The 15,720-nt window shown below is 36.5% G+C and overlaps 1 protein-coding gene across 4 annotated transcripts in view; it reads right to left on the reverse strand.

Annotated features, from left to right (window-relative positions):
* The window catches only part of Ift88 (intraflagellar transport 88), a 130,326-nt gene that overhangs the window by 95,541 nt on the left and 19,065 nt on the right, over positions 1-15,720 (reverse strand). For all 4 annotated transcript variants that reach the window (XR_003847974.1, XM_008824332.3, XM_008824333.3 and 1 more), the window contains exons 5-11: positions 14,720-14,773; positions 13,873-13,936; positions 13,033-13,102; positions 8,960-9,050; positions 6,492-6,596; positions 4,451-4,553; positions 3,230-3,344 (exon numbers count right to left, since the gene is read on the reverse strand). Coding sequence is in view for 3 of the 4 variants with exons in the window: in XM_008824332.3 (XP_008822554.1) it covers positions 3,230-3,344; positions 4,451-4,553; positions 6,492-6,596; positions 8,960-9,050; positions 13,033-13,102; positions 13,873-13,936; positions 14,720-14,773 (602 nt within the window). In the remaining variant the exon portion in view is untranslated. The remainder of the gene's footprint in view (positions 1-3,229; positions 3,345-4,450; positions 4,554-6,491; positions 6,597-8,959; positions 9,051-13,032; positions 13,103-13,872; positions 13,937-14,719; positions 14,774-15,720) is intronic.

A 15,720-nucleotide genomic window follows, 5' to 3' on the forward strand; every position in this document is an offset into this window, starting at 1 on the left:
ACCATTTTACCTTAAGATAGTGCCTGTCCTTGATGATGAGATGTGTTTCTTGCATATGGCAAAGAAATGGATTTTGTTTCTTTATTCATTTACTTAGGCTGTGTCTTTTTTACTGGGGAATTCAGTCCATTGATATTTAAGGTTATTATTTTTTTTAACTTTTTTTTTCAATGTGTATGCATGTATTGCCTGCATGTACATAAGTATACCCATGTTGTCCAATGCCTGCAGAGGACAGAAGAGGCTGTCAGATCCCCTGAAACTGGAGTTATGGACAGTTGTTAGCTGCCATGTGGGTGGTGGGATTCGAACTTGGGTCTTCTACAAGAACAGTGTTCTTAACTGCTGAGCCATCTCTCCAGCCCCTTAAGGTTATTATTGAAAGATTTGTATTGGTTGCCATCATTTTGATTGCTGTTTCTATTCTCTGTGTAATTTTGTGTGTCCTCAATTATACCTTTATTTATTTTCTTTCCTTGTCCTGGGGTATAGTTGTTTCTCTCTCTGCTCTCTGTATTGTTTCAAGTATTCTTTGTAGGGTGGTTTTGTGGACATTTATTCTTTCAAGCTATTTGTGTCATGGAAGACTTTTCTTTCCCCCTCAACTATAATAGACATTTTTGCTGGGTTAAGTAGTGTGGGCTGGCGTCTATTGTCGTGTAGAACTGGAAACATCTTGGTCCAGGCTCTTCTGGGTTTCATAGTTTGCATTGATAAGTCAGCTGTAATTCTGCTGGGCTTTCCTTTGTATGTAACTTGTTTTTCTTTTGCTGCTTTCAGTAATCTCTCTTTGTTCTGTACATTTAGTGTTTTTACTATGATATGTTGAGGGTTATTGCAAGTCTGATCCTGTCTATTTGGTGTTCTATGTGCTTCCTGTACTTGTATGGGGATGTATTTCCTTAATTTCAGGAAATTCTCTTCTACATTTAATTTCAGGAAAATTTCTTCTACAATCCTGTTTAAGATCTGGTCAACACCATTAACCTGAAAATTTTCTCCTTCCTCTATTCCTATGATCTGAAGATTTTCATGGTGTCCTACATCTCTTGCGTATTCCATTCCTGTGTTTTTTAAAATTTTCCATACTCTTTGCTTGAGTGGTCCAATTCTTCAACTTTATCCTCCCGTGTTGATATTCTGTTTTCCATTTCATTCATTGTAGAGGTGAGGCTTTCCCATTGTTTCAATTGGCTTATTGAGTTTTGTACTTCTTTCTTCATTTCTGCCTGATGTTTCTATCTCTTTTGTGAATTCATTCAGAAGTTTATCCCTATCTTCTTTTAGCTCTTTGATCTGTTTGTTTGTGTGTTCTTTAAATTCATTGAATTCCTTGATCATATTTATGATTGTCCTTTTAAATTCAGTGTCCTGGGTTATCTCTAGGGGGTTTTCCTTGTAGAACTCTTCTACGGGATTGGTGGGCTTTGGTGGGGACATAGTGTTTTGGCTTTCCATTTATTATACTTTCATTGTTGTTTTGGCATGTGAATTTCTTTTGTTGTTTATGATTCTGATATGAGAATTAAGTTGAAGTACGCTTCTGTTTGTATTATCTGGGTGCCTAGATCCTTTCTTTATTGGTTATGTAAAGCTGGTTGGTACAGGCTTCAAGTTCTCTCAGGTTTATTTTGGAGGGAACTGACTGCTTCAGATCAGTTATTCAGGTGTACCCACAGAAGCCCAATTCAGGTTCCAGTCAGGTACACTCAGGCTTCCTTCACCACGTGGGGTCAGGATCCAGGCTCTCTCAGGCAGTTCCGTGCTGTTGTCAACCCTATGCCAGACAGAGGCCAGAGGGGTGCCAGAACTTGGCACTCTCTGGTAGTCTGCTGAGCTCCGAGCCACTACCCCATTGAGGTCTGAACCCACCCTCTCAGGCTGTCTGCTAGGATCTCTGTTGATATTATGATTAATTCTACTATGACTGTTCACATATAAGACTTTGTAATAATGTAAACTCATTTCCATTAGGTTTATACCTAGGAATGGAATTGCTGGTTATATGGTAACCATAGTTTAACTTTTAAGATTCTGCCTGTCTTCCAAAATAGCTGTACAATTTTATACATCCAATGATGAGATTTCCAATTTCTCAATATCTTCATCAATACTTGTCATTAACATCAATACTTGTCTCTTTGGGTAGAGCCATTCTAGTGGATGTGATCTCATCTTCTTTCCAAGTATCCCTCAATATAATCCCATTGTTTATTCATAACTATCTGACAGGCCCATGATCATTTACCTCATGGTGTTCCTTTTGCCTAGATCATCAACCCTTCTTTCAGTTAACCTCTCCTAAGTACACCTCCTTAGTAGTCTTTCTTGTTCATTCTTCTTCTCAGTAGTTATTGTCTCAGCTAAATTACTATAGCACCTCAATTATTAAGCATTAACATGTTGGGTGTGGTGGTACATGCCTTTAATCAGGCAGCTCTCTGTGAGCTCAAGGCCAGCCTGGTCTACATAGCAAGTTTCAGGCCAGCTGGGGCTACAGGGAAACCCTGCCTCAAACAAAACAAAACAAATAAACAGACAAAAATAAAGTATTACTATATGCTACTTAATATTGCCTTTTTCTAAAATGCTCCAATTCTTGGTCTTACCTGGGTTAAAAGTGCTTCAAGAATATCTTATAAGTTAGGTGATACTTACTGGAAGGTAGCATTTACAAATAAGTAATTAACACAGATGAAATGTCCCCTTTGCTTAGGGGAAATTAAACCAAAAAATATATTGTTTCTGTTATTGAATAATGGAAGAATAGAAAGTATCACAACTTTTCCCTCTTTTAGTTTCAGAAGTAATCTCTTCCTTTTACTATTTTACTTTCAAGCTATAGAAAGAAATTGCCAGAGGGTCTTGATTTCTAGCCTTGTAGTTTAGTCTGATATATTCTGTATGATTGTTAAATGTGACTTTTTTGGTTGGCATTAAGTTGTATGGTGTTACTAATGGCCTGAGTGGTTAACCCCTATATCAAGTAATTAGCTTAGTTTTATTTTATTTGATCACATACTATGACTTTAACTCTTAATTTGTCATTATGCAGATATACACAAATAGTCTCAAGTGAATAGAGCAAAACAGCATACATAAAACATGACTCTAATACTTCCCATCTACAAACACTTCAAAATGCTCAACCCCTGACAATAAACCAGAAGTTATCTTGTTTCTGAAAGACAGTTAAAATTTACTGACAGTTATCATGTTGCACACTTACCTCATTTCCTTATGGACACTTGGGATCTGATCTAAGGCCATTCGGTAGAACTTAATGGCTTTGGAATAATTCCTTTGCTTTAAATAAATATTTCCCATATTTACTTTCAGTCTACCTAAGTTTTTAAAAAAAGGAGTGTATTACATTCTCATATTTGTACCTTTTCTGTGATATTTTAGATGATCTTTATATTCTCTAAAGCTCATTTCACGTTTTTAATGTGTGTGTGTGTGTGTGTGTGTGTGTGTGTGCGCACATGCGCACACACATGTAGGTGCTCGTGTTATCATGGTACACATGTGGATGTCAGAGGACAAGCTGGAGTTGGTTTTCTCTTGCCACCTCTTAGGATGTGGGGTCTGAACTCAGGTCAAGCCATATATGTGTGCAAGTTTGTCTACCTTGGAGCCATCTCAACAGACTAGTTAAGAAACTTTCACACATAAAAGTCTAAATTTAAAACAGTATACCAATGTTATATGGTCACACACTTATCTATGAGGAAATGGAACAAGTAGAATCCTAAAAATATGGCTAGAAAATATATTACAAAACTGTAAGAGTATTCTACCAAGAAAAACACTGGACAGGATAGGAGATACGGCTCAACTGGTAAATGCACTTGCTATGCAAGCCTGATAATCTGAGTTCCAACCCTAGAACTTCAGTGGAAGGAAAGAACAGACTCCTGAAAGTTGTCCTGACCACATGTGTGCCACAGCATACATGTACACACACTTATAAATATACACGTCTACTACAATAGCAAACGAAATTAAAATTTCAAAACATGAACTTTAAGACTTTAAATTTTTTTTTCAATAATGCCACATAAATTTTAATTTGCTATTAAAGGAAATGATACTCTGATAAACTTTAATACTGAAACAAAATATTACACAATATAAGCTCTACTCTGCTGGGAATATAGTCACACAGGGAAGGAGTATCCCATACGGTTGTCACGGCTCCTTCTACCCATGATGCTAAAATACATTTTTGTTTACCATTAGGCAGTCTACCTCATACAGACTATAGTTTTTCCTTTGTGTTTAAGTGGATTTTTACACAGAGCATCCTTAAGCAGGATACCACATCATAAATATGAATTTGTTTAAAGCATAGCTCATTTCATTATAAAAATATATAAAGTAAGGAAGAAAAAATTAACATTATACTATAACTATAAGCTTATTGGAAATATTGATTATATATACCTACCTGCATTGCTGAACATCTTATTTTTCACTATAACTTGATATGTGTTGAGTGCTTCTGCATACATTTCATTAGCTGAATACTGACTGGCCAAGTTGAAGAGAACCTAAGGAAGAAACAATATAAAAAGATCTTTGGCCTGGTGTGGTAGCACACCTTTAATTCCAGTACTTGGGAGGCAGGGGCAGGAAGATCTTTGTGAATTCAAGGCCAGCCTGGTCTATATAGTGAGTTCCAGGCCAGATAGGGCTACAGGGAGACCCTGTCTCAAAAAGACAAAAAAAAAAAAAAAAAGCATATAAAAAATATCTTGGATTCCAAATAAACCAGAACACTAAAATGAAGAGCTGTCATCTAAACTTCTCTTAGTGGTCTATATATTCATATTTTAATTTAGGTAGTCTTTGTCATCTATTAATCTTAGGAAAACATACAAAGAATAAATGTTACTGCTAATGTTGCTGGTGGTAAAAGAAATCAGCAAGATAATGGACTACTTCTCCCTGCAAGCATAAATTAAATATTGTGTAGAAATATCTTAAACCTTAAAGTGTATAGAGAATTTGTACAGTAAGAATTTTTACTCTAATATAGACTCAAGAGTCTATATTAGAATCTCATTAAGATAACTTTGGGTAGACACAAATATTAACAATCTTCAAGAAACAGAGGCATAGGAATGTGGGTTTGCAACTTCTGATTAAAACGCCTGAGGGCTGGGAATGCATCTTGTAGTAAAGTGCTTACATACCTTGCAGGAGGGCTCTGGGTCCAATTCCCAACACAGAAATAAAAGCAACTAACCAAATAACTAATTAAACAAAAGAGAGATCTTTATACAAACCAAAGACAAGAGTGTCTCATGAACTCAATATTATTAACCTAATCTTGGATACCAAAGAAGCATTCAAATTTTACAATAAAGGGGCTAGAGAGATGGCTCAGTGGTTAAGAGCACTGGCTGCTCTTGCAGAGAACCCAGGTTTGGTTCCCAGCACCCACATGGCAGCTAACAACTGCCTGTAATTCCACTTCCAGAGTATCCAATGCCCTCTACAGGCCTCTTCAGATATTGCACAAACAAGGGTGCACTTACATGCATTCAAAACACTCATACACATAAAAATCATTTAAAAAATTAAATAAGAAGGCAAAAACAAAAAAAAACTTGCAAAAGGAAAGGAAGAGGTTGGCCAAAGGCATAACAAAGTTATAGCTAGATAGTAGTAAGATGTTGTAGTGTAGCTGGGTGTGATGGCACATGCCTGAAATCCCAGCACTTAGGAGGGTGAGGCAGGAGGACTACAAATTTGAGTCCAGACTAGGTTATATAAGGAGTTGGAGGTTGGTCTGGTCTATGAAGTAGGACCCTGTCTTAACAAAATAGAGATGCAGTGTGCTATTATTCACAATAAGGTAACACAGATGATAATATACTACATATTTTTAAAAGCTCAAAGAAAGGAATTTAAATACTTTTACCATAAAGAAATCATCAATGTTTGAGGAGATACATACTTTAAACAATATTTTTTTTAATTATTTTTATTTTATGTGTATGAGTGTATAGCAGCATGTAGGTAGGTGTACCCATGTTGTGCAATGCTTGTGGAGGTCAGAAAAGGACATCAGATCCCCTGGAACTGGAGTTACTGACAGTTGTTAGCCAACATGTGGGTGCTGGGAACTGAACCTGGGTCCTCTGCAAGAGTAGTCAATGCTGTTAACTACTGAGCCATCTCTCCAGTCCCAGGTATACACTTAATCCAACTTCAAAATTAGACAATGCATACATTTGTCAAAATATCACATGGTACAAAAAGTGTACATATTTTTTTTGGATTTGGCACACAAAAAAAATCTTTTTTAAATGGGCTGGGGATGTAGCTCAGTGGTAGAGCACTTGACCAGCATGTATGATGTCCTGGTTTAGATCCCTAACACTGGAGAAAAAACAAAAAACAAAACAAACAGAAAAAGAAAAGACCTGGAATCCAGAGATCCTAGTAAACCTGCTTTACTCAGTGGCTACATCAACACTCACGGAGTAAGTCAGATCTAGGTTGATGTTTTCTGGAGTTGTAACTTGCTCTCGTTGTCTCACCAGGACTCTCTCTTTTCTTCCTGCATCTTTTGCCTTTTCTAAGGCCTGAAATCAGATTTATACTTTGTAAGACAGCTCTTTGCATTCACCAATATGTATGCATCTATATAATGTATAGCTGAATTAATTTTCCACCTCGGATTCTCCAAGATACCCCTCTGAACTCTCATACAAAATTTCCCAGGATACTGTTCCAGCTGCAGCTCAGCATCATAGAATTGCCCATATGGTTTTGCTAGGAAAGAAGGGGAAAGCATGAGGGACGAAATATAGGGCATATTTACTTCACATTAACACTCTCTACCACACACCTTCCACCACCTTTTGGGCTTGACTACCTCTTTTATCCTCACAATTCCTGAATAGTCTGGGTATTTTAATTTAATCTTATGAGGTAGAAATTTGGATGGATTTTGTATGGCTTTTGGGACACTCAAAATTCAATAAGCTAAAAGGTAACTAGCATACTTGGAATACCATGAACTTTTTGTTGATTTCTGCAAAGAAATGTAATAAGAAATGTTGCTTTCTTAGAACTAGATGTAAGAAGAAACAACAACAATAACAAAAATATACCACACCAATTATATAAATAATAAAAGTACTTTTAAAAAGAACTGAATCTCTCTCTAAGGGTATGCATTAATCTGCTAAGTCACAGAAACTATACTCATATGGTCTGACAACTAAAGTAATATGAACAACTCAAACTAAAAGAAAAAATTTAGCCAGACCTAGCAGAGCATGATTATAACCTCAGCTATGTGAGAAGCTGGTGTAGGAAGTTACAAGTTCAAGACTGGTCTACCCACATTGCAGAGCAGGTTCAAGGCCAGTCTAGGCAACTGAGTGAGACTGTCTCAAAATAAAAAGTTAAGAGTGCTATGGCTATAGATCAGTGATAGAGTGCTTACCTAGCATGACAAGGCCCTAGAACCAATCCCCAAGCACCACAAGAACTAAATAAATGGAAGGAAGGGAGGGAGGGAGGGATGAACTTTATACTAAAAAGCAGAATTGAATTCCTGAAAAATAAACGAAAATTTTGTGGTTTATTTAGGAAAAAAAGGCTGGTGAGACTTCCACAAGAAAACAGAACTGCCGGGCGTGGTGGCGCAGACCTTTAATCCCACCACTCAGGAGGCAGAGGCAGGCGGAACTCTGTGAGTTCAAGGCCAACCTGGTCTACATAGTGAATTCCAGGACAGCTGGGGCTACAGGGGAGATCCTGACTCAAAAAAAAAAAAAGAAAAGAAAAGAAAACAGAACTTAGGAAACCAGGCACAGTAGCACATGCCTGTTACCCCCTAGCACTTGGAAAACAAGTGTGGGCAGGAGGATGGTGAGTTATAGGTCACTCTTGGCTGTAGTGAGACTCTATCTTTTAAAAAACGGGGGGTGTGACACTTAAGCTTCTCAGAGTTATATGGCAGTGAGATGGGCAGTAGATGAGCAGAGAAGACAGTGGCTTAAGGCAGAGTGCCCCTTTAGGAACCAGCTGGGCTGCAGTGATTCTTGGCATCAGAGTGGCATTATATTTCTACAAGGCAATGAGGCAATGGTATGTATCTTGTGTTTGCATGTTTGTTTGCTTGTTGAATTTTTAGAACAATCAGTTTATCAGTTGTAGAAAATATTACTTATGTGTGTGGGGGTGGGGGGGGGTGGGTTTTTTTTTTTTTTTTAAATTCACTGGCTCAGAAAGTTTTTCAAAGTTTCCGGAGTCATAGCAGCATGACAATTTCCACTCTGTTTAATATGGATAAAGTTAATTCTTATATGTATTGGTATCAGAAACTTGGTCATGTAAAAAAAAAAAAAAAAAAGAAAAGATCAATTTCATCTTGCTATTTCAGTATGTTTAAATAACAGTTTTCTATTTGCATAGTAAGGCCCACTGTAGAAAGCTTGGCAGGCAAGTCCCCTGCTCACTCTTCCTGGCTGGTAGTGCTGGCACTGTTGCTTCCTTGGGATCAGGAAAGAGTATGTGAACATACCTAACAGTCTCAAGTACACAAATGTAATAGCATTAATAAAGTATTTTATGCCTCAGTTTAAAAAAAAATAAACAGAAAAGAAAAAACAAGAAACAAAAAATGGGGGTGGGGGCACAGACACTAGTACTCTATAGCACATGATGTGATTCATGGTTCATGATAGCTATAATTTTGTATTACATAGAATTTATTTTCCACACTAAAAAGACTAATATCAAATTACACAATCATCCAATTGTCACAAGATCAGAACTTGTAAAGCAAAGGTTATAATTCTGATTCTCAAAATAATTGCATCACTCAAACCCTAAGGGCCAGTCAAAAGCAAAAAGAAAACACGATGTACATATGTGTGCATACATACACCTACAGAGAGTTCAAATCTTGAGTTCTATCAGTCTATGCACTTACCAGTTTTAAGTCTCCACAACTGTTGGCAATACAGCTTTCTTCTACCAACTCATTTACCTTCTTCTCCAACTGTCTAATCTTTTCTTCTGGACTGTTAAAAACATGGGTGTAGTTTAAATCATTTAACCACTAGTAATCTACACCAAAATTTATTTACTTATTAACATTGTCTATTACATGAGGTTAAGCTTTAAGAATAGATCTCAAGGGGCTGGAGACACGGCTTGTGGTTAAGAGCACTGACTACTGTTGCAGAGGACCCAGGTTGGGTTCACAGCACCACATGAAAGCTAACAACTGTCAATAACCCCAGCCAGGGGATCTGACATGTTCTTCTGGCCTCTGCTGGCATTGCAAGACAAGGGTGTACATACATACACGCAGGCAAAACACTCACACACATAGAATAAAGATAATAGATCTCAAATAAGGATATATATAGGATTACAGAGCAAACATATTACTATACTTAATAATTACATTAGAGAATTATTTATAATAGTAAAAGTTAACATTTACTTAGCATAAGTATAATAAATTACACACTGCACTAAATGCCCTGTCCTAATAATTTTATTTACTTCTCATAAAAACACTTGATATGAGCACTATCATTATTATATTTTACTGAAAAAGAAACTAAGGTTTAGAAAGAAAATATATTGTCCAAGATCACAATGCTAGTAAGTGACAGAGGAAGGATTTAGACCCAACTAGATGCACTGAACCTTTGCTACAGTATCATCACTCCAGAAGAGAAGTATGTATTTTTTTCAGATTATGAAAAATGAAAACTTTCCCATACAGCTAGGAAAAAAGCTTGAAAAAAGATAAAAATTAATCATGAGCAGAAAGATGCTATAAAGAAAAATTTAAAATTATTTTGTTTCCTATTTTTATTTATGTGTATGAGTGTATTGCCTACATATATGTGAGTGCACCTGTGTTGTGCAATGCCACGGAGGTGAGAAGAGGGCTTCAGATTCCCCTGGAACTGGAGTTAAGGATGGTTCATAGCTGCCATGTGAATGCTGGGAATCAAACCCGGGTCCTCTGCAAGAGCAGTGAGTGCTCTTAACCACTGAGCCATCTCTCCAGCCCCTATAAAGAAAATTTTTAACAAGATGAAGTTAAAATTTTGGCTCCTTAAGGGTGTGGCCACTGGTTAAGTCAACCATGTTCCAGTGGATGGTCCCACACCCATGTATATATGGTTAGCACAAACTGGACTTACTGGGTTATAAAAAAATATGATAAATAAAGGACATGAAGTTACAGAAGGGTATAGGGGGTAATGGGAAGATCCAAGAGGAGTTGAGGAAAGAGTGGGAGTAAACATGATCAAAATACAATATATGCATGTATGAACTCCCCAAAAATTAATAAAAATATTGCATTAATTTAAAAAATCTTGTCTCCATTAAGAGCAAATTATCCTGGGCCTGTAGATACAGCTCAGTGGTAGAACATTTGCCTAGGATGTGGAAGGTCCTAAGTTCAATTTCCAGAACACATGTACACACAAATAATTGCCAAAGCAGTCATATTTCAAAATAATGTTAATGTCAATTTGCTACCATTTTCTTGCAGAAAAACAGTGTAACACTCTAAATGTACATCAATGCCAAAACAAAATTTTACTAAAGATATATCCAATTAGGTGGGAGTTTTCTTAATTCCCTATAAATGGACTTTTTAAAAGAACACAGAAACAAATGTTGCAGCATAGGTTTATCTATAGACTCATTCTGTGGAGAAGCCCATGACTAAGACCATGAATTCTACTAGTTTATAAAGATCTTTATAATTCTAATTTAGCAATGAGTATAACAAATAGAAAGTTTTATGGAAGCTACAATGAGGTTTAAACATCTTCAACTTGTCTGAAACATTCTAATATCTTTAAATGTTGCTTATAGATTATAAATTAAACCAAAAATAGTAATATGTTTTTTAAGTAAAAATATGTAAGAGAAATTTATGAAGGCATTTAAAATAACTTCTATCTCTTTATACCAACAAAATAAAATTGATATGCAGACACTGTTAAGATACCTATCTGACAAGAGCCTGCTCACTGGCATGCAGACTCTAAGCGAGTCTAGAGCACCTGATTCCATTTCAGGCAGTTGGCATAAGCCCAAGCATATGATGCATTTCTGGCCAGTGAGAAATTAAGATGTATGTACTTGTAGTAGAGAACTTCTGGAAAGATCTTTGTTTTTCTTGAAAAGGGCTGAAGATTTGGAACGTTTCAGTTTGGAACTCTTACTACTCTCTTGGCATCATAATGATAAGCGGGCTCTTGGGAAAAGCCCAGAGGGTCAAAGAAAAGCTAAATCAGGGATGATGATACTGAACAGTAAAGTTAACCACACCAGAGCTGCCTTCCTCCAGGGCTCATGCTGTGTAACACACAAAAAAAATATTCTTATTGTGTGTGTTGTTTCAAAATTTCTCTTTTGCTAGTAGCAGAAAGACCTGTTAAATCACATTAATTCTTAACATATTTTTATAAGCAAACATGTCATTAGCTAGGGTACAAAGCAAACTAGTCTTCTATTGCAGCTTCTTGCTAGTCAAAAGGGAATTTACATAATTTATATAATAGCTCGAAGTACTAGGTTTAAGGCTTTCATTTTAAGGGGTGGAGAGATGGCTCAGCAATTAAGAACACTTGTTGCTCTTGGAGAGGAACCAGATTTGGTTGCCAGTGCTCACATCAGGTGGTTCACAACTACCTGTAACTCTACCTCCAGGGAATCTGATGCCCTCTTCTGGCCTCCATGGGCACTGCACATGGTACACATACAGGCAAGCAGGTACACACATATACACAAAAATAAAAAATAAATTAAAAAAAAGAATTTCAATTTAAAAACACAAACAGGAGGTGCTGAGGATGTAGCACAGTAGCAGAGTGCTTGGCTGGCATGGGTGAAGCTCTCAGTTGGATCTTCAGCACCACGAAACAAACTAACCAACCTCTCTTCCCCATATGCAATGATGTAGTAATTAATTACATGGCTCTGGAACTTGACAAACTAGGTTGGAATCTCAGCTCTGCTCTTTATTAGTCTCAGCAAGTGAAGATCTCTGGGCTTCTGTTCCCCTTCTGTGAACTGGTGATAGTAACAACTGCATTTTATGTGCAAAGCACTTATAAAACAGTGCCTGCACAAAGGAAACTCAGGAAATGCTAGCTGCTATTTATAAAATGTATGCATCAAAGTCCTTTGATAGCAGTAAATGCATGTAGCTGAACTTTGGGCTACTATCTAGATTACAGTACAGAACTAAGTTAATTCTCTAAAAAATGAATTGCTTAGGCTGGGGCTATAGCTCAGTGATAAAGCACATGCACAGGAAGTGCAAGGTCCTGGATCCTATCCCCAACCACATACATACACAAAAATTAAGTTCTCAATAATAACATGACAAACTAACTTCCTAGTCTCTTAATCTTTTTTTCTTTGATGTGTTCTTATAAAACAGCGTAACACTGCTGACTCAGACAAAAACCCAGCATAGCCAAGGAACTATCAGCAACCCATTACTGCAGGGTGAGGGAGAGTTGATCTTCTTTAAGGGAGTGAGTGACTCTAGATAGGCTGACTAGACTCCAACAGAAGAACTTGCACTGAGGGACATGTGAATACAAATGCTTGACCTGATAGGCCTTAACATACCTGACAGAATGCATGACATCCAATGGGGGGGGGCATGGAGAAATGTGGATAGGGAAGGGGGTCCAAATTTGATTAAGATCTATTATATGAAATGCACAAAAATGTAATAAAATATTTTAAAACTAAAATAGCCTAATTTATAAACCTTTTAGCCTTCAAGATAATCACTATTGGTACTCATAAAAATCAGATCACATCTTCAAATAATAGATCATTGAAATCGCACAGAATACATACAACTATTCTTATATTTTATTCCTTTTCTAATTCCAAGAATTGGGGATGAAGTTTCATTAGTTTTCTGCTCGTGCAAAATTAAAATTATGTATCTAGGAAATAAAAATATGCAGCAGCAACAACAAAGCTGCATGAGGATTTGCATACCTATCTTCACTTTTGGCTTCCAAAGGAGGAGCAGGGCCTCTGGACTGACCAAGGGGGTCAAATGCAGAGCCTGAGACACAATTCAAAAGTTCATATTTAATTTATAATCCAGAAATATTCAAGAAAATCTTATACAAATTAATCTACTTATTTATTATATGATAGAGGTTCAATAGACATCACATTTATTATATCTACATAATTATCTTGTGTCAGAAAATGGGCAAGATTTTCAACACATATGAAACTATATGAATAAAGCACATGGACTAACAAACAAAACCAAAATTAAGACACTCCCTCAGTATGCACTTTCTCTTCCTCCATGATCTGTATTCTGAGCATGAACTGTCTAAATTATAGTGAGGTGTAACCTGGGATTAGCTTTCTAATTTTTCTTACTGGTATAATAAATTTTAATTTTGTCAGTTATATTTTTAATTACTTAACATACATTTAAAGAATACTTCACCTCTCACTTTCAGAATTAAGTTCTAACTTATAGAAACCTAATTCTAGGTGTTCAGCAAATTTTGATAAAGTACATACTGGTATAACTACCACCCCACTGGTATGCCATAAGTTCATCACCCCTTTCCTTTATTTTAAGATAGGCTCACAATATGTGGTCCAGGCTAGAGAACTTGTGACCCTCTTTTCTTAGCCTCCTAAGTACTGGGATTACAGGCATGAACTATGACAGCCAGCTTACCCCTTTCCTTCCTTAATGGTGCCTAAAATCTTGGTGCATGAATAATCAATGGCATGTTTATTTTATTTAAAATGGTAATGACATACACATTCAACAACAGTAAAATAAGAGAGAGAGAGAACACCAACCTCTCAGAGCTGCCTTAGTAAAACCAGCTGCTCTCACTGCCGTCATGGGTCTAGCAACTCCATCCTTCAAAGAACAAGAATCATTTTAAAAATTATTCTTGAACAAGATATATAGCTATTTACAACACATATCCTATTTTAGCCCACTTTTTAATGCTGATTTTAAATAAACATCTGCTTATCCTTACTTCTGCATTCTCATGTAACAACGATTTCTCTTTTATCTCTAAAATATGAATGTCTTTTTAAAAATATTTTATTATTTTTATTTTATATGTATGAGTGTATTGCCTGCATGTATATAAGTGCATCTGTGTCATGCAATGCCAAGGAGATCAGAAGACTTCGGATGCCCCTGGAACTGGAGTTAAGGACATTTCATAGCCGCCATGTGGGTGCTGGGAATCGAACCCGGGTCCTCTGCAAGAGCGGTCAGTGCTCTTAACTGCTGAGCCATCTCTCCAGCCCCCAAAATATGAATGTCTTAATCTAACTGGGCTTCTCTAACTAACTTCTCTTATTTGTTAGCTACCCCTGTACTTCTGGCTAGTCTCCTATAAGCCCACAAAAAAGACCACAGAAATTGCTGTAAATGGCAGCACAGGGAAGGCAAGTTCCAGATACATCAGAAAAACAAAGCATCAGACTGTGTCTACTCCCCAACAGGATTCACTCGAGACCTGAGCATACAAATCCAAAAGAAGCATGCCTCTGAAGGCTCAGGACAACCCAAATGTTAACCCACAACTTTTGTTAACACTGTTAAATATATAAGGGAGGGGCTCTCTCTTAATAAATTCCAAGTCACAAGATAGGCATACAACAACCAACCACACAGGAGACATACCTGAATAGTCCCTGTCATTGGTCTTCCCATTGATGATGCCAGGGATGTCTTAGACTAATAAGCAGAAAAGCACATTTAAAAGATTCCTAAAACCAGCTACCTTTAATTTTACAAATCAAATTATAGGCATTTTTCTTAACTTTTTCTTCATTTTATCTACACATAGGCATAAACAATTTTTTTTCCATTTTTCACCTCAGGGTAAGGGATCAATCTACAAACCACTTAAATAGAGGTCAGCAAACTACCACCTTTGTAAATTAAGTTTTACTGAACCACAGTCAAGCCCCATCCATTTATACACTGTGTGGTGGCTGCTTTTGTATTATGAATACAGTTGGATGAATAGTTGCAATGGAGACTATCTGATCTAAAGCCTGAAGATATCTGGCTCTTTACAGCATCTTACTATGACAGCATCAAATATCAAATACATCCTTAGGCTGACTAATCAAAGGATATTTCCTATAAAAGGCTACTTTCCTTTCTCATATAAAGCAACACTACAAAGGCAAATTCTCTGAACCTCTGGGTTCTGAAACCATTTTACTGAGCTTAGGAAAGATATTCATAAGAATTAAGAAATGCTATTCCACCGCATTCTTTCCTTTTCCTACTAATTCTTTCCTTTTCTCTCTTAATTTTATGTAAGTCAAAACATCCAAATTTAAGTAAGGTGGATAAGATTAAAAGGATTAGTACCTTTAGGGAGTTTTAGAGACTATTTTCCCCCAAAGCGTCTATAAGACAAAACCCATATATATGCCCTTGAATCACTTTTCTTAAATTTCATCTTTTCATTTATTGATTGGTAAGTTCTTATAAACACTATTACATTTATTTAAATCTAACTTCACATACAATTCATGAATGGAATGCACATGAGACTTGGTTATATTATGTAGACAACAAACAGGACTCAATCAACAAACACAAGGTTAACAAATGTAATAAAATATAAAGTATAAATCAAAATTACTAAAATGTTTAAAGCTATCACT

This window comes from Nannospalax galili, unplaced genomic scaffold (genome assembly GCF_000622305.1).
Source record: "Nannospalax galili isolate Female #2095 unplaced genomic scaffold, S.galili_v1.0 scaffold388, whole genome shotgun sequence".
NCBI classification, from domain to species: Eukaryota; Metazoa; Chordata; class Mammalia; order Rodentia; family Spalacidae; genus Nannospalax; species Nannospalax galili.